The following is a 22,544-nucleotide window of genomic DNA, read 5'->3' on the forward strand; positions in this document are numbered from 1 at the left end:
ATCATTTCCAGCCTAGAGAGAATGGAGGGTCAACAAATCTCTTAGTACCGCTCTTCTTATGGACTTCGTTAATTCTCTCAATGTCGCTCTTTTCCAACTGGAACACCTTGAAGTTGGCAATGACTCTCTCTTCCTTTTGGGACTTTGGCAACACAACCATACCTCTAGAGATAACCCAGGAGATCAAAACCTGAGCTGGAGCAACGCCGTACTTCTCGGCAAGCTCAACAATAACTGGCTCCTTGGCGGCTGGGGAACCGGTGGATCCCAAAGGAGAGTAGGCCTCAATGACAATACCCTTCTCCTTACAGAAGTCGAACAAATCCTCTTGAGGCAAGTATGGGTGGATCTCAACTTGGTTAGCAGCTGGGATCACCTTGTTCTCGGGGTCATTCAAAATGTCCTTCAAGTTGTTGATAGTGAAGTTGGAAACACCAACAGCCTTTGTTAGGCCGGTCTCAGGCAATTTCTGGACCATTCTCCAGGTGTGCACATGGGTCCAGCTGGGGTCAGCCTCAGCGTTCCCGTGGATTGGGTCTTGACCCTCCTTGAAGGTAGCAGGCCAGTGGATCAAGTAAAGGTCAACATAGTCCAAACCCAAACGCTCCAAAGACTTGGTCAAAGCTTCCTTAGGGTTCCTGTAGCCAGGGAACCATAGCTTGGTGGTGATAAACAGTTCCTCTCTTGGAATACCAGAGTCCTTGATAGCTCTACCGATAACCTCCTCATTACCGTAAATTGCAGCAGTGTCAATGTGCTTGTAACCGTTCTTCAAGGCAGCGAGAACAGCTTTGTAGCAGTCCTCGTCAGTTGATTGCCAGGTACCCAAACCAACAACTGGTAGTTCAGCGCCGGTGTTGAGCTTGATAGTTGCAGTAGAGTTCTTTAATTCGACCATCTTGATATACAATTAATAATTAACTAAAAGTATTATAGTTCTTAGTAAGAAGGAATTGAACTAATTGCAACAAGTTCAGAGTACGGAATGTTCTCCCTTTGTCTTATTTATACCCTGCTGTTGCTACAGTGATCTTTCAGGGGCCATATTGGTAAGCAAATAAGACAGTTCTAAAACACCCGGACCGCTCTATGGAACATCACAGAACATCATAGTTGAAGTATACCGCGGGCATTAGAACGTCAATGACAGCCCTCAATGCGTAATGTGAGCTCTAGTATGTGTCAGCTTGTCATCAGATATCAATAAGTCCCCATGCTGGATCTGCTTCTTCGATACGTAACGTGTAAACTCGCTTCAAGCTGTGTTATCTATGTAAAAGTAAACTAGAAACTAGGCAGGCAGTAAGTAATATCTACAGAAGTGATAACACGATCTTTGGAGCTTCAGGTAAGCTCTGTGTAATACTGGCTTGCTTTTGAGATTGAGGTCAATGTCGTTGTCGTCTGGTATGAAGCGGTCTTGTTTCATCATCCTCTGAACGAACGCAGCTATAAGAAAATTAGAATAAAACCTTGCTGCAAGCGTAAAGAGCGTGAATACCAGGGTGCCGTTGTATTCGTAGCTCTGGCTGGCACTGCTTGGCTGGTTTGCCGTTTCTACGTCTGCGACGGCGGCTGATCCTTCTTTAGAGAACCAATAATTGGTGAAATAGATCGTAAAAATGCACGACAAGATGGTGTCAGCGCTGTAACTCATCAGAACTAAGCAGGTCGTTGGCAGTGTGGGCTTATAGATCTGCGAAATTCCCTTTAAGTATACCAGTAGTACCACACATGACCATACATAGAAGAACCACTGAGTTATCCGAAGAGGGTGGCCAGTGAATAGTGCTAAGATGCCGTAAAAGCCACAGAACTTGTTAAATATCGCTATTCCGAGCGACAGTTCTACACCAATGTAAAGTGGGAACCCGAAAAAGGACTTTAGGGAAGAAAAGAGTTAGTAACGTGGCTGGAAAGAGGTCGACGGACTGGTGTGGTACATACCTGAGGCAAAAACACCATCCTGGTAGACTAGGAGGGTATTAAAGCTCGTTTTTGAATGCTGGTTTGCTTGTGTGACGAGTGTTCTATGTTCTAGTCTGTCATAAAAAATTTGTATGTAACAGGCCATTCAGATGCCGACAAGAAACTACAGCTGTAGAAGTAAGAAAAGCATCAGATAACACTCAAAGATGGGCATAGAAGATGATTTCAGTCACTTAAGACTGCGGGATCACAAGGAGCATGAAAATTCCCGTATTCTGGACAAATTTGCGGACCAAATTAAGACAGATGAGCTGAAGCTAACGAAAGGCAAAACCAGCAAGGACAAAGCTAATAGAGCGACGGTTGAGAATGTTTTGGATCCTAGGACCATGAGGTTCCTGCGTAAGCTGATTAATCGTGGGGTTATAAGCGAATTTAATGGTTGTTTGAGTACCGGTAAGGAAGCCAATGTATACCACGCGTTTGCTGGGGATGCCAAGGAGCACTTGGCATCAAATGAGGGTGCTGACCATGCTGAAGATACTGAGGATGCCGAAGTAGAGGTCAAGAAGAAGGAGTATGCTATTAAGATTTACAAAACTTCGATTTTGGTGTTCAAGGATCGTGAAAGGTACGTTGATGGGGAATTTAGGTTCAGAAATGCTCGCTCACAGCACAATCCTAGAAAGATGATTAAAGTCTGGGCAGAGAAGGAGTTTAGAAACCTTAAGAGGATCTATCAATCAGAAGTGCTTCCATGCCCAAAGCCTATTGAGATCAAGTCCAATGTGCTGGTGATGGAGTTTCTAGGCAGGGGTGATGGATTTGCGTCGCCTAAGCTGAGAGATTATCCATATAAGGACCGTGATGAGATATATCATTACTATCATTTGATGCTAAGTTATATAAGATTACTTTACCAGGAGTGCCAATTAGTGCATGCGGACTTGAGTGAGTACAATACCATAGTACACGAGGGGAAATTGTATATGATCGATGTGTCACAGTCGGTGCAACCAGAACATCCAATGTCGTTGGACTTCCTGAGAATGGACATAAAGAACGTCAATGGGTACTTTTCGAAGATGGGAATAGACATCTGCCCTGAGCGTGCTATTTTCCAGTTTGTCATATCAGAGTCGCTGGACAAGTTTGAGGGCGATTACCGGTCATACAAGGACTTGCAGGCGTATGTTAAGAAAAACCTTCCTCTGAAATTAACAAATGATGATGAAGTTGAAGACGAGGTGTTTAGATCGCTACATTTAGTGAGAAACCTAGACGGTCTAGAGGAACGTGATTTTGAAAGGTTTACTACCGGAAAATTCGACCTACTAAAGTCGCTAATTGCTGAGGATAACAAAAAGGTCGCCAGCTCCTTCACAGCTACTGAACAGTATGATCTCACTGAGTCCGACTCTGAAGATTCAGACGATTCAGATGAATCTGATAATGATTCTAGTGATTCAAATGATGACAGTGATAGTGATGGGGAGGACTCCGAAAGTGATGAGTACTCAGATGAGAGGCATAAAGAATTGAAGGGGAAGAAGCATGAGGATAAAGATGCGAAGAAGCTTCGTAAGCAGGAAACTAAGGAAGCTAAGCGAGAGAGGAGGAAAACAAAGGTGAAGAAACATCTTAAGAAGAAATTGGTTAAAAAAACCAAGTCTAAGAAATGACAGTAAAGTAACGAACTTGACAAAAACAGGTCCTGCAATCTAAAGTCATGTATTTTTTGTAATTAGTTAATCATTATCATAATCATTATTCGTATCAATTCAAACAGACCCTCCACCTTGATGTTGTCCTACAAGGCCAGCCAACTCAAGCAAGGCGCGTTCTTCACCAAAGCCATTAATATTAACGTTTTTTCTCCGTTGCGATTCCGCCTCCTCCCATATCCATTGTTTACGTTGCTCTTCTAGCTCCTTAGTCCCGCCCAAGCCCCACACCTCGATATCCTGTACTTTGAACCGATACTCGAAGCATTTGTTAGCTTGACCTCGTTTGGAAAGTAACTGCCCAGGAGACATACTACCGTGTGGGCCCACATGCCTAAACACACCCACCTCCAACGAAGGATCAATAGTCAAAGAGACATCACCCGGTTGGTACTTTTTTGCCGAGGCTTTAATCACAGGCTGAGAGCTCCCAATTCCAATCCCCCCTCCTATGGTGTTAAAATAGATATTGCCTGTTCGTGTGGCCTTAAAAATTTCCTGCACGGGTGCTAATTGCATAATAGTCGTCTCAGCTCCACCAAATAAATCTTTATTAGTGACTTTCCATGGGTCATTAACGAACACGGCGAACACAAGCGTTTTCTTCTTCTTAGTCATATAGTCCGGGTCCTGATCTTGGTCTCTCCACTTCGGGTATTCTTTTAAAAATCTGCCGTACAGTGGCTCCTGCATAACTGACAAATCATCGTCGACTATACTCCTCCCGCTAACAATCAATATAGATGGAGCCATCCACTTACATACCTTTGCTTGGAAGGATCTCATAGAAAAACCAGCTTCCCTTGCGACAAATAACTTCTGTAAGATATCGCGCGATAAGTTCCCCGACCAGAGAGTCCCCATTTGTGCTAAAAATCCATCAGAAAGCAAGTAGCGATCAGAATCCTCTTCAAGTTTGCGATGCTCCTTTGTCTCAAAGTCACGATGCCTACTATCCACATGATCAAGATAATAGACTAGTGGCTGGAATAAATGCGGCGCAACAGTTGAAACAACGTCTTTAAATTGGGCTGCTGTGATTATCGTATTTTTACCAAGTCCCGAAGAACTCCCAGAAGGATCCATACTGCGTACGATGTTTAAGGCGCGCCTTTCGTAGTTCTTCGATTTACGGTACGAAAACAAACCAAATGTATCATGCCCGGAAGAGCAACACGTAGAAAGCTGAAGCAAAAAGCTGATAAACTGAACAAGATCGCTGCCTGGGAGTTTGAGACTCTCAAGATCGACACCGTCGAAATTAGCGATTACCGGTCCCAATTTTATGCCGATATTGGTAATCTCCGTAGGATTTGCATACATGGGCTTGTCTTTATATGCCAAAAATAAAAATAACCAGCCAAAGTAATCATAGCCTTTCAAAGAAGTATACTTCACTGCTCTGCGTGGGTCCAATAGTAATCGAGCTTTGAGCAAACTGTTATATGTTACCTTTCCCCTCTTAACGCTATTCACCAATGGAAAGGCTGTGACATTTTCAAGGATCCTAGACAATAAGGATACCATTATGGGATCAGCGGAGACTCCGAATACCCTCTCAATTGCATCACTATTCATTAAATCATTCGTAGCAGTAGTATCTCCTATAAAAGCCTGGAATGCAATCCTATCAGCCGAAGAAAACTTTCGAACTGCTCTTTCATTCATAAACTTCATAATAGCATCTTTACTCTCAAAAACTGGGACTGGTGATCCCCCACTATTTGAAGGAGTTGACGATTGTTGGCCCATTATAACTTGAATACCTAACTTACAACTTTAGATAAACCGTTAAAACACAGAAATTAAGACCTCAGAATAAATACACGTTATTAATTTAGTGATAAATACTCGATATTAGCATTATTAGAAGATCTGAAAGACTATGAATACCATTAAATTCTTGATTTATTATATGTCAAAGTGTTCTAAATAAAAAGAAACATTTATGGCCTCATCACCTTTTATGAATTCCATAAAATTTTAAGGTAGCTCATCTCAACCACTGTGACAAAGAAAAGCAAGGACAACAGCTTCATTAGCGCTCATTTTATCCCAAAGATGTCTGAAAAGAAGCTAGAGTCAGTCACTAAAGACTCAAGGTTTTCCCGGATTCATAATGATCCAAAATTTAAGCAAACCAGGTCAAAAAATGTTAAAATAAAGCTAGATGATAGATTTAGCAAGAGTGATCTTGAGTTCAAGGCTAAAGCTAAAGTTGACAAGTACGGCAGGCGTATTGTTGATGGCAAGAACAAGGACGCGAAGGATTTCGATAAGTATTTTGTAAAGGATAAAGAATCTGACGAGGAAGAAGAGAGCGATGATAATGGGAAGGTTGCAGTGGTTGACCGTGCACGCGGTGAAGTACCATCCGACTATGTGTCTTCCTCAGAAGAGGATACCTCCAGTGACTCTGAGGAGGATTCGGAGGATAGCGAGGTCGAGGTCGAGTCTGAAGAGGATACTAAAGAAGCACCTCCTCCAGCAGGTGATGCGTCCAAGACTCTTGCTGTTGTGAATCTAGACTGGGACTATGTGAGGTCCGTTGATCTGATGGTTACCTTCAAGTCTTTTGTACCAAAGGGAGGGAAGATAGAGAAAATCTGCATCTATCCCAGTGAGTTTGGGAAAGAGCGAATGAAGCAGGAAGATGTAGCTGGTCCACCCAGAGAACTGTTCAAATCGAAGAAAAAGAAGAGTAATGACGATGATGACTCTGATGTTGACATTAATGATCTTTACGATCAAGAGGATGGTGAAAAAGACTACGACTCCGGTGCGCTACGTAAATACCAGCTGGAAAGGTTAAGATACTACTATGCGGTTGTATACTGTGATGATGTGTCTACGGCCGAGGCCATATACCAAAACTGTGATGGTACTGAATACGAGTCGACAGCCAACATGTTTGATATTAGATACGTTCCAGACGGTGTTACGTTTGATGACGAGCCAAGGGACGAGTGTGATAAGGTTCCTAACGACTACAAACCTATTCAGTTCAGTACATCTGCCCTTCAGCATTCCCAAGTCAAATTGACGTGGGACGAAACCCCCGCTGATAGAGTTGAGATGACTAAACGTGCCTTCTCACAGAAGGAACTGGACGATATGGACTTCAAGGCGTACCTAGCATCAGACTCGGACGAGTCAGAGCGGGAGATCAGTGAAGAAGCGAAAAACAAACTCAAATCGCTGGTAACTAGTAGCACGAAGGTCGCGAATAAGTCTCTATTTGACGAAGAGGCCGCAGATGATGAGGAGGAAGCAGACGTGGAAATTACGTTTACGCCGGCTCTTGAGAACGGCGAGCCTCAAGCAGCAAAGGACAGTGATGAGATATCTACGATAGACAAGATCAAGCTAAAAGAAAAGGATCGGAGAAAGAAGAGGAAGGAGAGAGTCAAGGAGCTCAAGAAACAAGCTGAAGAAGAAAAGAAATCCAAGCGTCACACTACCAATTCAGAGGACCAGGATAGTGAGGCAGCTAGGAAAAATCAAGCTGAGCTAGAATTGCTAATGCTAGATGAAAACGAGACCGAATCCAAGGTCAACAGCAAGGCGCACTTTAACATGAAGGAAATTATTAGGTCAGAAAAAGAGCAATTCAAGAGAAACAAATTCCAGGACAAGCGTAAAATAGTAGAGGATAGCTTTAAGCCAGACCTAAACGATCCAAGATTCCAGGAAGTCTTCGAGGATCGTGACTTCGCAATCGATCCTTCCCAGCCAGAGTTCAAGCCCACAAATGCTATGAAGGAAATACTGAAGGAGCGTCGTAATCGTTCTTCTAAACTTTCTCATAGTAAAAAGCGTAAGGCCGAAGAGCCAAACAACAATAACAACATCTCTACGCTTGTGAACAAACTAAAGAATAGCAGTAAGAAGAACAAGACCAAATAGTGTATATATAAGTATCTGTAAAATAGCCCTGACTATAGGCGTGTAAATCTAATCAGGAACCTAGTTCATGATCCAGTAAGTCTTCCCTTCCATCTATTGAACATCCCAATTTAAGCGCCGGGAGGAACTCGTCGAACTTCAAACACGTGACCAGCACGTGTAAATACTTTGTTTACATTACCCGGAAATGGCCCAATTTGTAAACATTTGTGAAATAACGCAGCAATACCGAAAGGTTAAATCCTTTACAAGAGTTAACATCATCTTCGGAAAGCTATTGGAAGGTTTGAGACACTATCGAGCTTAAATTGACATTAAGTGATTTCTCGCGGTTCAAAATGGTTGAGGAACACTATTGGGATGAGAATTTAGATCCTAAAACGTTACGGGTTATCGAGTTAAGAAAGATTTTACTTGAGAATAATGTTAGTTTTAGTGGACATGACAAGAAAAACGATCTAGTAAAACTTTTCAAGGCCAACGTTGATACAATTCGGTCTAATGCACTTCAGGAGCATGAAGCAATTCCAAGTGGTGATAAAGTTGTTAAGTCACGTCACGGTAAACGTAAGAAGGGTGGTAATGTATCTGGGGATCTTGTGACAGGGGAAATAGATATGTTTGAAAGTAAGGTTCGCAAATCTCTACGAACACCGTCGGCAGGCTCTGTTGAATATGATAGTGGGTTAAAAACGTCTAGTCCTTTTAGCGATGTTAATGAATTTCAGAAGGGTCCTGGTAGTAGGAAGCGGAAGATTGATGAGCGTGATGACGGTACATATGGCGATGTTGATAGTAGCCCAAAACCAATTCGCAAGAAAAAATCCAAGTCACATAAGAAGAAGACAATTAAGGAAGTTGATGGGGCCGAGTTTGGTGCCCCTAGGTCGCCTATCGTCAACAAGGTTCAGACAAAACGTACACCATTAAAAGGAGAACATCACTCACTGCTTATCAATAAATTTGAAACATCAGATGATGAATCCTCTCTAGTGTCTACCCCTACGGGCAAGAAGGTTTTGGTTTTTGACAATGAGTTTGACAAGCTAAATGCACAAGACTTTACATATCCTGCTGCTAAGAGGCAGGCCACGCCTGACCTTTCGAAGTTGAAGGTCAGTCCTGAGTTTCAGGTCCTGTTATCAAAAGCGCAAGCTGGAAATAAGCAGCAACAGCGGCCGGAAAGTTCATCTTCTACTGAGCTTTCGGCTGATATATCTCGTCCATCTGTCGCTGATTCTACTGCAGACAGTAATAGTGGAAACAAATTAACTAAACGTCCTAAGAAGACGGCAGAAAGACCCAAAACGACGGATGGGAAGGGTCAATCGAATTCAGGCCCAAGTACTGTAACAAATACAAGTTTTTCTACTCCTGATAAGAAGCAGACGCCGAGACAGAAACAAAAGAAACAAAAGAGCGCTCCATCTACTCCAAAGACTGTAGCTACAAAGAAAAAGTCCACAGTACTTTCGCCGCAGAAACCTTCTACCGATAGTAAGGAGGAAATTGTTGAAGAGGAGCATACAGATGTGAAGACTGGGGTTAAGCGCCCCTCATTGTTCAAAGCTTTTATCAAATGGCTATACTCTGTATTTAAGAAGTTGCTTGTATTTTCATTAGTTGTATTACCTATACTATTTGGTTTGTGGTACAGGGAACAAAGGGTGCTAGTTGGTTACTGTGGTCATAGCATTGACATACCTACTTTCTCAAATGCTGATCGTTATCCGATTTTAGGACATATAGATGATTTCTTGCAAAAGTACAAGCCCGACTGTTTACCTTGTCCAGAAAACGCAATTTGCTATCCTCGGATGAGCATTAAATGTAAGTCAGACTATGTTATTACCCCATCCGTATTCTCGTTATACGGTCTTTTCCCAGTTAGTGACAGTTGTGTGAAGGATTCCAGAAAAGAAAAGCTTATAGCAGAAGTAGTCTATAAGTCTTTGGAGTTATTGAGAACGAAAAACGCACAAGTTCAATGTGGTGAGGGCGATAATGATGTCATGAGTGGTATTTCTGAGGAAGAGTTGCGTCAAATCTTTTTTGAATCCAAGGTACCGTGGATGAATGAAAAAGAGTTTAGAGAAATATGGAAGCAAGTCATTAAGGACTTGAAATCCCAGGCAGAGATAGTTTTCAGGCAAGTGAGTATTATTTATTAGTTCCCAGTGTTGTCACATCTAAGACTAGTTTACTAACATCCAAATTACAGGTACCATCCGGACGAAATAAAATTCAGGACTACAGCAACGACTACCCTGAAGCCTATGGAATTGAGGAACAGGAGGGGGATATTCAATACGGGGAAAAAGAGGAATATATTCGGTCGCTATCCAAAAAGTACATCGGAATCAGATGCCAGTTCGAAAGACAAATATATAGAACTTACGAGCGATTTACTGTGATGTTCTGGGGGTTTATTGTAGTCGTTGTCTTGATACAATTACTAAAAATGAGGTTCCAGCGCCACTTTAAAGAGCAAGAAATAATTGAGCAGTTGAAATCTCAAGTCGTTGAGAAATTAAAGGCTTCTGCTAAAGCGGAAGGTAAGGATTCTCCAAAATTTTTAAGTACTGTCCAGCTAAGGGATGTTTTATTGGCAGACGTTATTGATTTGAAACACAAGAATCAGCTATGGAACAAAGTTGTACACAAGTTAGAAAGTAACAACACCAATGTGAAGTCCATGTTAATGGAGGTTCATGGTGAAATAATGAAATGTTGGGAATGGGTAGGACCCATAGAATAATAAGATCCTGCAGTGTCAATAATATAAATAATCCATGGTGTTGATAAACTTTTCCTTCGGGTGCATATAGCAATGTATAAAATCTAGTAATAAACTAATTCCTAATACCAAACCATTAGTGTTTCACATGTTGAACATCATTGTTTTCTATGATATTAAAGCTTTAAATATGGTTTATGTAACAAGCATGTAATAGACAATCGGTAATCATTGATTAATGCTGAAGATTTCTCTTTATAAGTATATGACTACCGTAAAATAAATGTAGTCAGCTACACCTACACCAACGGGCTATGCAATTCCAAAACCTTCGTGACCTTCATTAATGGCCAACAATAATGAGCCTCTTAAAGTCTCATATGAGTCGTATGCAGGTAAGTCTAATTGGTTAAAGCATGTATGAGATGAAGGCAACCTTTCAGTTGAGCCATAATCTCTATGAATAGAAAATTTGCTAACTCCGTTAACACCACTGAGTTCCTTAAAACCATTTAATGGCACTTTACTGGTTCCAGTAATAAATTGCAGTAACTTCGCGCGCTCTTCTTTGTCAAATGAACGAACAGCTCTCCAAAAATAGTTAATTTGTTTACAAGTGCTCGTGTAGTTGACATAAGTCGTATTATTCCTCCAGTCGTCGACATCAATATCTGGCAATCCACTAATCAACAGTTCAAGTTCTTGTTCATCAAATATGGAAATCAAGTCTTTGCCAATAATAGCGTAAAATCCCTGTAAAAAGTTATCCATTTGTTCTTTAACAGAGGTTTGAAGCTTGTGTTCCACAATTTTCTTCACATAATCGTGTTTGTTGGCCTCTGTAACGGCAACATTAGAACCATTTTCGATCAACTCAATAGTTTTATGTTCACCATAGTCATCAGTTTCCAATGAGAATGTTTCATCAATTATATCAGTTATGTCATTTTCCAAAATCCAAATCAATGACTTATAATAGTCCAGATCTAGTGATTCCATATCCTTAAGAGACACAGGTTTGCCCAAAATGTTCTTGTAAACTTCACGACTAAAGTGACAGTCCAGGAAACATTGATCACTAATGGCCTTTCCAATTATCATTCCAATAAATTTGAAAAAGGATAAGTGCTCAGGGTTAATACCGGAAGTTCGGTTAGGTCTAAAAGTTGTTTTGTCAGATGCAACGGGTAAGAAAAGGGCATAATCAGGGTTAAACATTTGTCTTGATAAAACCTGATACCACTCTCTTGTCACACCACCTGCATCAACACCGGCTTCTCCCTTAAATGTGATTTCCAATTTGGAGTTCTTGATGTCATCGTTAGATTTGAAAAACAATGATCTATAAGAATCCAGAAACACGTGCTCTCTACGAACTGAAATTGACAGCTTGGGGCGATCTTGGTTAGTAGGGCGAATCTGAACGTTGAAATAGTACCTTTTATTGTCGAAGTCTAGAATCTTTGGATTTTTCACCAAAAGTGAAAATGGGCCACTCATAAGTTTTGGATTAGAGCGAATCATTTCATTTAGCAACTTCTTATGAAGGTCCGTAAACGCAAAAAATAAGTTCTCCACAGGTGTTTCAGCAAAGTTACATTTTTTGGCCTCATACTTTAGGAACTCTTTAGTCTCCCTTACTTTACTGTGTTTACAGACAACCATTAACGATTCTATCATTGGTAATAGTACTGTAGCAGAAGTTGACATCTTAGGCTTCTCTTCGAATTTCGTCAAACAGTTACTTAAAGAAACCCAAATGTCGCCTAACTGCATTTTGTTGTACAATGGCATCAGGAATTCAGCATTGACATCTTCCTCTTTACGTTTATTGACATGAATATAGTCAATAGCAGTTAGAACTTTTAATAACTTCGACTGGTCAGAACTTGGTACAGTGAATTTTTGAATAATCTCTGAATTCACCTCAGTGCCACTTTGTACTGTAGGAATTTCTTTCGCCAATACATCTAAATCTTGAACTAGAACCCCGATAGTCTCTTTTGCTAATGCTGATAGCTCACTAGTAAAAATTTCGTGGGCATCCTTTATGACAAACAAATTTGTCATTAGATTCAAGGTCTGTTGAAAAACCTTTGTGTTACAAGAATCCAATTTGATAATAGAGACAATAGCCTTTAAATATTTCTTCTCGATATCGGGAACCTCAAACTTCTTCTTTTTGCTATCGTTAGAGGTTTTCGCAAAACTGGAAATAGGTTTTGAACAAACTTGCAATATTCTGGTTAACAAATCCATTAAAACAGCTTCATCAGTGATAATCTTCTTCTCGAGTAATGTCAAAATACAATTAATTGGCCATTTCATATTTTTGGAAAATATATCCTTACTCTTCAAGGGAGATTTGTTGATTAATAAGCTCTCATGTTCCGTTATAAAGAAATACTTCAACTTGGAATCTGCGTCTACCATACTCTGTAATATCTCAATACATTGATTAGCAACAATCAACGGGGTACAATCGGGAGGCAGTTGACGTGGAGTAACTTTAGAAGAATTACTATTACTAGATGTGGCTCTATTCGATAATATGGCATAGACCTTTTCCAATGAAAGTTGGTCATTGATACCTTCAGTTAAAATTAGTATCAACATGTTCATTATGTCACTCCTATTCTGCTTGCTGGAACACAGACGGAAAAATAATTCATGATAAACCTCACGTGCTAGGTAGGGTTGTGGAATAAATACTGCTTTCATTATAGCAGCAATACCACACTTGTCTACTAACGGTGGAAAGTGAACTCTTTTCGCCTTCTTTTTTTCTTCGTGATTCCGATCAACATCATCCTCAAAATCGCTAAATTCTTCAGCATCACGCTCATCAACATGTAAGCCATTTGCTCTTGCCAACCTTGAGAAAGACTCTTCTTGTCCAAGAATCTCTTGACGAAGGAATTCAGGAATCATGTTCAAAAAGTCTGGCTGTAACTCTCGAGAGTGAGAATCCTGTTCATTAGACTGTGCTCTATATTCCCTGATATGTTGCGCAAAGACTTCAGATCTCATATCATCAGGTAAAGCATTCAAAAATTCAGCATCCATATCCGTTCCAGCAATATTAACCGGTGCACCTTCTATTGTAACGTATATTGGTTGTAGTGAAGATGTGTCTGCTGCTGTTTCGACGTCATTTTCAACTAGCTCCTGGTTTTCTTGTTCCTCTTCGACATCTTCCGCGTCTTCAGCGTCTTCAGCATCTTCAGCTTGGTCTTCATGTTCTTCATCTGAATCAATTTCATCTAACTTACGCTTCCTATCTTCTATACCCTTTGGCGATTCGGTATTATCAATTTGAGATAGTCTCTCTTGTCTTTCCTTCTCTTGCTTTTTCAAGTGTAGTGCGACACTAGGCTCGAATATCCTAGAAATAATTGTTGTTACAACATTGTTAGTGTAAATTTTCGAGTCGTAGAACATCTCATAAATGTCGTTCCACCTTGCCATCGTAGATTTCAAAACAAGCCCAGTTGAGGTTTTTTCATCGAAGAATTCACCGTCAAATAGCAACACCCTTGGCAATCTCGAAGCTGCATTCAGACCAGTTCTATCTCCTGATTCGTATGATCCTAAATAATGAGAGGCAATATCATTTTCGACTTCTTCAAGCCCAGATGGTCCCAAAGGATTTGATAGAATACTATGAGGTCTTCGTTGTGAAGCTCCAAGGGTAATAGTAGACGTTGAGAAAGGCATAGTTGCGTGATTACGATGATGATGTCTGCCGTTTGAACGGAGAGGATTTCCAGCATGGACTCTGAACAGCTGTTCTTCATTTGGAAATACATGTTGAATGCCAGTAAATAAGCCTCTCCCTTCGCTATCCGAATCATCTTCAAATTCCACACCATCATCACTGAACCATCTAACAAAACCGTCACGAGTATTAGCAGTACGTTCTTCCTCTGAATACGCCTCTGAGTCTGAAAGGTCTGAAAGGCCAGATTCCCAATCTGAAGAACTCGAATCAGACTGACTCATTTCAATATCAAGATCAGAATCATATTCTTCATCATACAATTCCAAACCTTCTGAATCCTCGCCCTGTGTATAGTAACTTTCTTCGCCAGTATTTTCACTCAACAGTTCAATATCACTGCCATCCACTGCTGAACTTCCTCTTTCTGATCCCGAGTAGACTTCCAAGGTACCATTATTCCCATTGGTCTCAAAACTAATATTATCCGAAATATTTTGATCACCGTCACTGTCACATGAACTCTCATCGTTTAGAACTTCGTCTTCACTGAAGACAACTTGGATACCGTCGTCATCAACAAAAGCAATATCATCATCATCACCAATGAGAGATTCATTTTCATCATCATGGTCGTCTTCAACATCTTCAATATCGTACATTCCTAGTGCAGAATTTTTAAACATATCAGGTAGTTCTTCCTTGTCAGACTCCACGTCATCAACATCTTCATCTTCATTATTCTCAACTTTGAAAAGATCAGCGAAGTTACTTCTTACTTCATTGATTGCATTTAAAGGTTCTACCGCGCTATTGAATAACTTCTTGGTTAATGGATAGTTTAAATCTAAAGAAGCCATACAGTCAGTAATGGTTCCGGGTATATTCATTTCAATCAAAAATTTGCAAATTTGGTACTTGTCATTGGCAGCTTTGTTAGGGTCTAGAACTGAAAATAAGTAACCTTTGTCAACTACCAACAAAGAAGAAGTCAAGTGGAACCACCCAAAGAGTTTTCCGACATTAGCATCGATACTTTTTGGCGATACACTCGCCTCCTTTAAGACCTTGGCAATAGCCTCGATTGTGAACTTTCTGATGTAAGTCATATCGGGATCGACCACTTTTGGATCCAACTTCTTAGTTTCTTTATCTTGCACAGTGGAGACAAAGCCGATGATTACATCCCTAGCACAAGTGCTAATAACCTCTCTTCTCTTGCTCTCATATTTATCCATATCCTGAGTATTAATATCCAATAACTGATACAAGAAGAAATTCAAAGCAGTGGCCTTTGGCTTTGGGGCCTCATTGTAAATGTTTTTCTTATTGTAAGTCACGAACTCAAATTTGCTCTGCTTGTAACTACCAACCAATTCTGTTAACACTTTGAGAAGGAAAATCATATATGCACAAACAGGATTCCTAGAAACCTTAACTTCGTCTTTCCTCTTCCTGTTCATCTGCTTTTCTTCCTCAGGAGTTAACGGTGGCTCGGAAATCCAATCTTTTTTATGAGCTGCCATTAATTGTGATAACAGTAAATGAACAATTCCGGTCATCTGTGTGTTATTCTTCTCAGAAGATTGCGAATCGTCCATTACTTCATCTTTCTCTTCCAAATGTCTTTTAACATAAAGAGATTCTAATTCAGAAGGAGAAGCAAATTGCTCAAACCTTGCAGTTTCTGAAATTCGAGTCACAAAAATTTCTGGATTTCTCATTACTGCGCTAGCCTTTTCTGAAACCAATCCGGGAAGGTCTCTAGTTTTTTCTTTATGATCACCAATCGCTCTAGTAGTGAATGCTCTTGATATTTCATATTCAATTATGTTGGAGACAATCTCGGTAGTCTCAAAACATCTCCGAGCAAGTAACAAGTAAGAAGATTCCAAATAATTTATTTTAGCATACTTCTGGTTGCTGCCGATAACCTTTAAAAGTTGTGATAAAATTCCAGATTGGATAACTTCTTGAGCATATTGTTCATCGCGTGTATACAGAATCAAGACTCTGCATATGGCAAGTGCAGAATAGAAGTCGGTTATTTCATTAACACGAATCAAAGAATTGAAGATAGCATCTTTTTCCGCACGAGTAACCTTGTAAACAATTGGCACAGGTGTAAAAGAAATTGTTACATTTTCAGGCAATGGGGATGGTTCTGGTGCTTCGGATTTGGCAAAAATGATCTCGTAAGCGTAAAGAGCTTTTGAAAACCAACTGTAATTGACATATTCTGCATGTAGGCACTTGGAGAGATACTGCACAAATTTGAAAATTTGCTTCTTTGCTTGGCCATATATATTTTTATCATTCAAGAATATACCAAATAAATGAATAACAGGCGCCAGCCTATTGGAATCCTCAATAGAAATACCGTTCATTATCTCCTGAAGATCATCCAACATACTAGTGTGAGGAAACTCTAGCTCTCCGTAAATTTCAAAAAACATATGAGAAATTGCATTGATGAATTTGGAATAATGCTGTATGATATTCAAAATACCAGCCTCAAACCCGTTTTGGTAAAAGTCGATTCTCATATTCGACAATCCCTCTCTTGTTGAGATATCTTTGTACTGTGGAAGCAGGGGTTGTATATCTGTTACCCATCTTCCGCTACTCTTTTCCTCTTGGTATTTTCTCCATTCATCTTCTGAAAAAACGTCCGGCTTTACATGGATTGGAAGCTCATCCTTTTCTTCTTCCAAATACCCTATTGCTACATCATTTGACATGCCACAAGCCTTTAGCATCTGCACCTTTCTATGAGATACAGGCATCAGGTCCCAACGTAATTCATAGACATCCTTTTCATCTTCTATTTCAAAAGTACTATTGTAGATATTTTTCAATAAATTCAGTATTTGTTTGAAAACAGAATAAGGGATTCTTCTCCTCTCCTTGTCGAACACTTCTCCTTGCTCAAATATCTCTGATATAGCGCCTAAGGCCAGAATTTTGACAGGAATGACCAATGCACGAGTTACATTGTATGAAATTTCATCATATGGATAATATTCAGTAATAGAACGGACATTTTCCATAGTTTCCAGCTGTATACACCTGTTCATAAATGACATGGCGTTCATCAATACACTAACTGTTAAAACATCATCTTGGTCTTTAATATAATGAATTTGCTCTATTGACTCTATGCTTTGAAAACTCAAAATGTTCTTGGACAGTATTTTAATCATTTCATGGTATATTTTAAAACCGCCTTCCTGATAGAAAAGGAATGCGGGAATCGTCTGTATTACACCATCTGACATGTTCAAAGAAGCCTTAGGACAGGTAAAAATATGCGTATTGAAATCGAGAACGACTAAGAAATAGGCCAAATGAGATTTTAAGTACTTCAAGTCCAACATTTGAATGATCTCCGAAACAACCGTATTGAATATGCGTACTTCAAGAGCACGATCATATCGCTCAACATTCATTTTCCTGGCATGTGTTAAGCGTAGGAAGCAACGGAATAACATAGAGATCCAGGATTGAGATTTTTGTAAAAGATGCCTTACCTCCAATGTGTTTTTGAATTTTGCAGAAGTCTTGTCTTGCTTAGCCTCCGTTTTAAGAGGTGTGTCTTTATGTATTAAAATTGGTGGAACAAAACTAATTGATGGAGACACAGTCTCCTCTGCAACCGAACCAGGTAATTTGCCCCTGATGTACATTTCTTCAAGTGCACATCTTTGAAACAATTTCCGCAATTTTGTGATTAGTTGAAATTCATGCTTTTCGAAGAACTCCATAATTTGGATAACTCTAACTGGGAATAAGGTAGTAATGTTGACATATATATCAGTGATGATGTAAAGTATAACATCCAGAACATGCAGTTTCTGAAGGGTAGTTTCTACCTCAGATCTTTCCCTTTCCAAAATATATGACTTCTCAAAATCATACGAAAGAAAATCCTCAACCTCAGTTAATTTTGAATCTAATGCCTTCAATAATTCTGGTAGTGCATAAGAACGACGCTCGTCGTCAAACATTTTCAGAACATCGGTAAAATTCAGGAGCGTTTGAGAGTTGATATAATCGAAAGTAGGCCTTTCAGGAATGACAACGCGTAAGAAATCCTGGAATGTAATCTTCTCCGTTAGATTTGCCCAAGAGACATTTTCTGATGCCATAGAGTAGAAAACACCTGAAAAACAGTCAATTATAGGAGTAGAATCCTGCACCTCCCAAAATGCAATTTCACTGGAATTAGGTTCGTTTTCAATAATCTCCTCATGTTCAGATCGGTAGAATATATCTGCATTTGTAGTGGAATCGTATAAGTACACATGAGAAAAGTTCGTAAGTGACGGTATTTCTTTTATCGTAGATGCCAAGTAGTCCTCAATGGCAGGTTTTAGTTCAGGGTAGTGTCTTGCCAGTTCATCAAGCGCAACACCATAATTCACTGCTTGATCTTCCCATGATAAAATTTTAGCAAACTCTGGAGTTTTTATGGCTTGGAATAGATATTTTAGCAAATTCTTCTCCTTCACTTGCTTTAAGCCATCAGTATTCAAGCATATGGCAGAGATAACCTCAGGTAACATACACAGCAAATCACTGGTAGGACCCAAGAATTGTTCGAAATTGTTCAATATGTATGGAACAGTACCCGACTCAACTAGGACTTGATAGATGGTAGGTTCAGTATTTATTATGGTTTGGACTACGTCCAATGCGTGGGAAACTAGCGTATATCCAAAAACAGGTCTATTGTCCAGGATTTTGTTAAACGCCAATAATATTGGAGAATCAATGAGGTTCCTAATCCTATCGCCTGAATCAGCTTTTAGGAGTTTCAACACTAATTTTAATAAGCTTCTGATGAACCCAAGTTGCCTAAATGATATCGAGTAATAAACCACAGAATATTTCGGTGGGTTACCGAATTCGGGGTGGTCCAATGCAAAGTTAACCTCATTGGTAACTGTCTCAATCAATATATGGAAACCATTATTGTTGATAAATTCGGCGGTAGCATCGACATCGCCAATGACATCTTCTAGAAGGTGTCCTGCAGAAGCTAGCGTTCGTTTGTACTTGTTATTTTGAACAGATATAATCTCCAGTAAACAGGATATTAATCCAGCAGATACCAAGGACTCTTGTAACGACTTAACATCTGCTAAATTGGAAATCAGGTAAAAAAATCTAACATTGTACTCCTCGTCCACTTCATCTGAAAGATCTTCCCTTATCACTTTGGCTATGTAACGCAAGATTTGGAACAAGAGACCGTGAGACATATTACCACCTAAATTCCGAACGATATCTGAACACCATACGTGCTTTAATGAAATACACTCTAATGCAAATAAGGCATCATTTCTGAGATCCCTGGGAATTTTTGTTTCGGATAATGGAATGAAATCAGTTAGGTTATTGAAGGCGTATGAATCCATTTCAAACAGCTTAGAGCTGACTTGTGGGGGGATATAAATCGCATTGACAAACGCAATTGCGCAGAACTTTGTTTGGATGATTAACTCCCTTAATCTGATGTTCTCAATTGAATCTTCGCTGAAGGCCTTCGCAATTGTTGCGTGTAACGAAAATTCAAACCAGAACTCGGAAGGCAACTCCTCCATGGCCTTGTCAAATATCTGCTGTAGAGTTAAAGACTTGAGCTCCTGGTTAGATAAAACGAAAAGCTTAGTTGATGAGACTTGATTTTGCTTCTGAGAAAACTGCTGTGCGTTTTGCTTCTTCGTGATGAAATATGTGTATTGTAAACTAGACCATTTAGAAGGGTATTTCCTTTTATCGAAAAAGAGATCTACCAACGAAAAATGCTGAGAACTATCGTCAGTAGTCGCTGAAGGGGGATATCGTGCAAGACTTAAGCACATTTTCTTCAATTGTTGGCTAGCCAAGACACTAGAGCTTTCAATCCTATGCCGAGCAATGACATGCCTTTCCCCAATAGTAGCAATAACTTTCATCGTTCCTAGCTTAATCCTAAAGTTAGGGCAGCTCAGCAAATGGCTCATAACATCAAGTGAAGAGTATAGGTAGCGGTTAGAGGTATTATTCAATAGACGGCACGTGAACGATAAAATCTCAAACGTCAAATGCTCATCTGTTTCTGACATCTCCAGCAATTTGACTGGATGCTTCTTCCAGTCATCTGTCTTGTACTTGTATTTCTCCACTAACCCACTCAATATACCATCCATCCGATCTAAAACGGGGATCCAAACATAAAGATCATCTTTTGAACAATCCCATTCTGTAAATTTTGATAGTTTGTAAACGAATTCTTCTTCAGAACACTGAATTAGTCCATCAATCAAAGGCTTGAAAGTCTTGGATTTCTCCTCTTTCTGTAATCTCTGTAATTTAGTTAAGGTCACCACCATTTGAAACAGTGTAATCTAAACAAAAAGAAGATGATTGCAAAATAAGAAATCTGTAATATGTTCTTAGTTTAGACAGGCGGTATAGTCTCCTTACTAATTCAAAAATCGGACGACAACAGTTATTGATCTAAGTTTAAGGATGGTGTTGCTAGTAGAATGGCATAATTACTGTAAGCTTTATTCTGGTTTGCCAAATTTTCGTCTTTCGTAACATATGATGAAGGCTATATGGTAATTTATAAATTACATGATTGATACTACCTATTAACAGATGCGATGCTTATTAGGGTATTGATGGCTTCCGCAAATTCGGATGGTTTACTTTAGGCCTACCTACTTCTCTTCGCTGTATTTGAGTTGGCATTTTTGCCAATTGGGCCGCTGTGACGTACGGCGAATTAGGCGCCTCGGTCAATGAGGATTTTGTTGCGCTAGAATTGTTAGTAATGTTCTCTTGTTGATTGGAAGGCAACGGCGTTGCTTTATTTGCTACGGTACCGTTGTTCGATTCAGCGAGGGGAGTAGTGGGGGTATCTGGGTTATCTATTATCTTACCTTTTGGAGCGAACTTAGCGTAGATAGCGTCTCGGGATTGATCGATGCCCTTTTCTCTTAGTATGCTGAGCTTGACGTGCGTAGATGTGGACTGGTCAACAGTGTGCTTTATTGATTGCGCTTGAAACTTCGGATTAAAAATCTGGCCTGTTGGTACTGGTTTTTTATTCTGCAAGCTTGGAGCCGCCTTGGCAGTAACAAACGCAACAGGAACGTTATTTCTTGCTGCTATATCTGGTGTAAACTGAACAGCGGGATTCTTGGCGGCATTAGAAGCGTTCTTAGCGTGGCCGATGTTGATTAGGTCGTCGTCCTGCAATTCATCGCTGAACATAAAAGAATCGTCAAGAAGATCTTCTTGATCGTTCTCAGCGACAGTATGCTGTAGCTCCGAACTTGCTGGGCGTAACCTGGTCGCCATGATGTTTCCAGAAACGCGTGCATCACGCTGCTTGTCATTTGGCAGCGCTGGGGTGTCAGATTCTGCGGGATGTAAAATGCTGCGTTTCTTAACAATCGGGCCCTCATAATGCTCCGGTACCGTGTTAGATCTTGTCACCTCGCTGAGCTCGTCTGTAACTCTGAAAAGATTGTCCTCATCGAAATCAGGTGGCTCAAATTTGACCTTGTCTATCCTTGATAGGAAATCTTTATCATACAGACAGTTTCCTAATGCATTACCAAATCCTCTAAGACTCCTTTTCAAGGCATCAGTAACAGCAGATTTCTTAGCTCTTTCAAATGCTGCTGGCTTTCGGCGCTCGTTATCAACAGTTCCGTAACCAATATCCTCTCTATATGATCCATCAGATAGTGTAACCCGAACAATCGCTGTGCAACCGACGGTGAATCTGCCCTGTTTCTCGTCCATAAAATCTATAGTTACATTTTTCACCTCACTGGACCAACCATTGTAGCCAAAAATCTGATTGGCGAGATTAATGGCCTTCCAACCTTCGATGTACGCCACTCTTGTCGATCCATGTCCAACCCTTTTTGAAATATACTCAGGACCCAAACGCTTATCTAGTTTCGCTTGAATATCATCTGAATTCACAAGTGGCCCCTGTCTCTTTTCTGCCATAGCAGGCTCTATATATGGACACCTGAATATTCTACGGACTATGGTTGATTAGGGTAGGTGGCGATAAATTTAAAGACGCGCTTATAGTAAAGACAGTAAGTATATTTTACAGAACAGAAAATAATAAAAGCTAGTTAATGTAGAATTATATAGCAATATCTACGTTATAGTTAGCCAGTTTGGTTGGTCAAAGTTCTTCCAACATCTTACACTGGAACTTCTGATCTCAAATTTCATTCTGAGTTGTATGATTAGACTTTTAGATGCCAAAATCCTCATTGCAAACTTAAACTATACAATGATCAGCAGTAAAGTATATTAAAAGATCATTTAGACCAACTAGAATACCTCGTAAATACAACTTAGCTTTATAGTGATTAATTCATACCTTAATAGCTTTCGTAGTGTCTATTAAAACTGTCCGGATTGGGTACATTTTGTACCTAGCTCGGACAACATGTACTCAAATTTTACTGAAGTAAACTATGTAATTCCAAATGTACCGTATGTTTAA

At 39.9% G+C, this 22,544-nt stretch overlaps 8 protein-coding genes across 8 annotated transcripts; 3 read left to right on the top strand and 5 right to left on the bottom strand.

Annotated features, from left to right (window-relative positions):
* Nucleotide 1: 1 nt before the first annotated feature.
* Nucleotides 2-898, bottom strand: AW171_hschr63567 (HFL252Cp; the record flags this gene model as incomplete). The annotated part of the gene is made up of 1 exon (XM_018133274.1): nucleotides 2-898. The coding sequence occupies one exon, from the start codon at nucleotides 896-898 to the stop codon at nucleotides 2-4; it is 897 nt and encodes a 298-aa protein (XP_017988600.1).
* A 393-nt stretch (nucleotides 899-1,291) lies between these two features.
* On the bottom strand, nucleotides 1,292-1,965 carry KEI1 (Kei1p; the record flags this gene model as incomplete). The annotated part of the gene is made up of 2 exons (XM_018133273.1): nucleotides 1,292-1,882; nucleotides 1,948-1,965. 2 exons carry the CDS (start codon nucleotides 1,963-1,965, stop codon nucleotides 1,292-1,294), a joined length of 609 nt encoding a protein of 202 aa, XP_017988601.1.
* A 170-nt stretch (nucleotides 1,966-2,135) lies between these two features.
* RIO1 (protein kinase RIO1) lies at nucleotides 2,136-3,611 on the top strand (the record flags this gene model as incomplete). The annotated part of the gene is made up of 1 exon (XM_018133272.1): nucleotides 2,136-3,611. One exon carries the CDS (start codon nucleotides 2,136-2,138, stop codon nucleotides 3,609-3,611), a length of 1,476 nt encoding a protein of 491 aa, XP_017988602.1.
* A 99-nt stretch (nucleotides 3,612-3,710) lies between these two features.
* RTC5 (Rtc5p) lies at nucleotides 3,711-5,405 on the bottom strand (the record flags this gene model as incomplete). The annotated part of the gene is made up of 1 exon (XM_018133271.1): nucleotides 3,711-5,405. One exon carries the CDS (start codon nucleotides 5,403-5,405, stop codon nucleotides 3,711-3,713), a length of 1,695 nt encoding a protein of 564 aa, XP_017988603.1.
* A 309-nt stretch (nucleotides 5,406-5,714) lies between these two features.
* Nucleotides 5,715-7,559, top strand: ESF1 (pre-rRNA-processing protein ESF1; the record flags this gene model as incomplete). Its single annotated transcript, XM_018133270.1, has 1 exon — nucleotides 5,715-7,559. One exon carries the CDS (start codon nucleotides 5,715-5,717, stop codon nucleotides 7,557-7,559), a length of 1,845 nt encoding a protein of 614 aa, XP_017988604.1.
* A 338-nt stretch (nucleotides 7,560-7,897) lies between these two features.
* On the top strand, nucleotides 7,898-10,317 carry AW171_hschr63572 (HFL247Wp; the record flags this gene model as incomplete). Its single annotated transcript, XM_018133269.1, is given in 1 exon segment — nucleotides 7,898-10,317. Coding segments are annotated over 1 exon segment (2,421 nt in total).
* A 291-nt stretch (nucleotides 10,318-10,608) lies between these two features.
* TOM1 (E3 ubiquitin-protein ligase TOM1) lies at nucleotides 10,609-20,391 on the bottom strand (the record flags this gene model as incomplete). The annotated part of the gene is made up of 1 exon (XM_018133268.1): nucleotides 10,609-20,391. One exon carries the CDS (start codon nucleotides 20,389-20,391, stop codon nucleotides 10,609-10,611), a length of 9,783 nt encoding a protein of 3,260 aa, XP_017988606.1.
* Nucleotides 20,392-20,674: 283 nt separating this feature from the next.
* Nucleotides 20,675-22,030, bottom strand: RAD52 (recombinase RAD52; the record flags this gene model as incomplete). The annotated part of the gene is made up of 1 exon (XM_018133267.1): nucleotides 20,675-22,030. The coding sequence occupies one exon, from the start codon at nucleotides 22,028-22,030 to the stop codon at nucleotides 20,675-20,677; it is 1,356 nt and encodes a 451-aa protein (XP_017988607.1).
* Between the last annotated feature and the right edge of the window lie 514 nt (nucleotides 22,031-22,544).

Source organism: Eremothecium sinecaudum, chromosome VI (assembly GCF_001548555.1).
Source record: "Eremothecium sinecaudum strain ATCC 58844 chromosome VI, complete sequence".
In the NCBI taxonomy this organism is placed as follows: domain Eukaryota; kingdom Fungi; phylum Ascomycota; class Saccharomycetes; order Saccharomycetales; family Saccharomycetaceae; genus Eremothecium; species Eremothecium sinecaudum.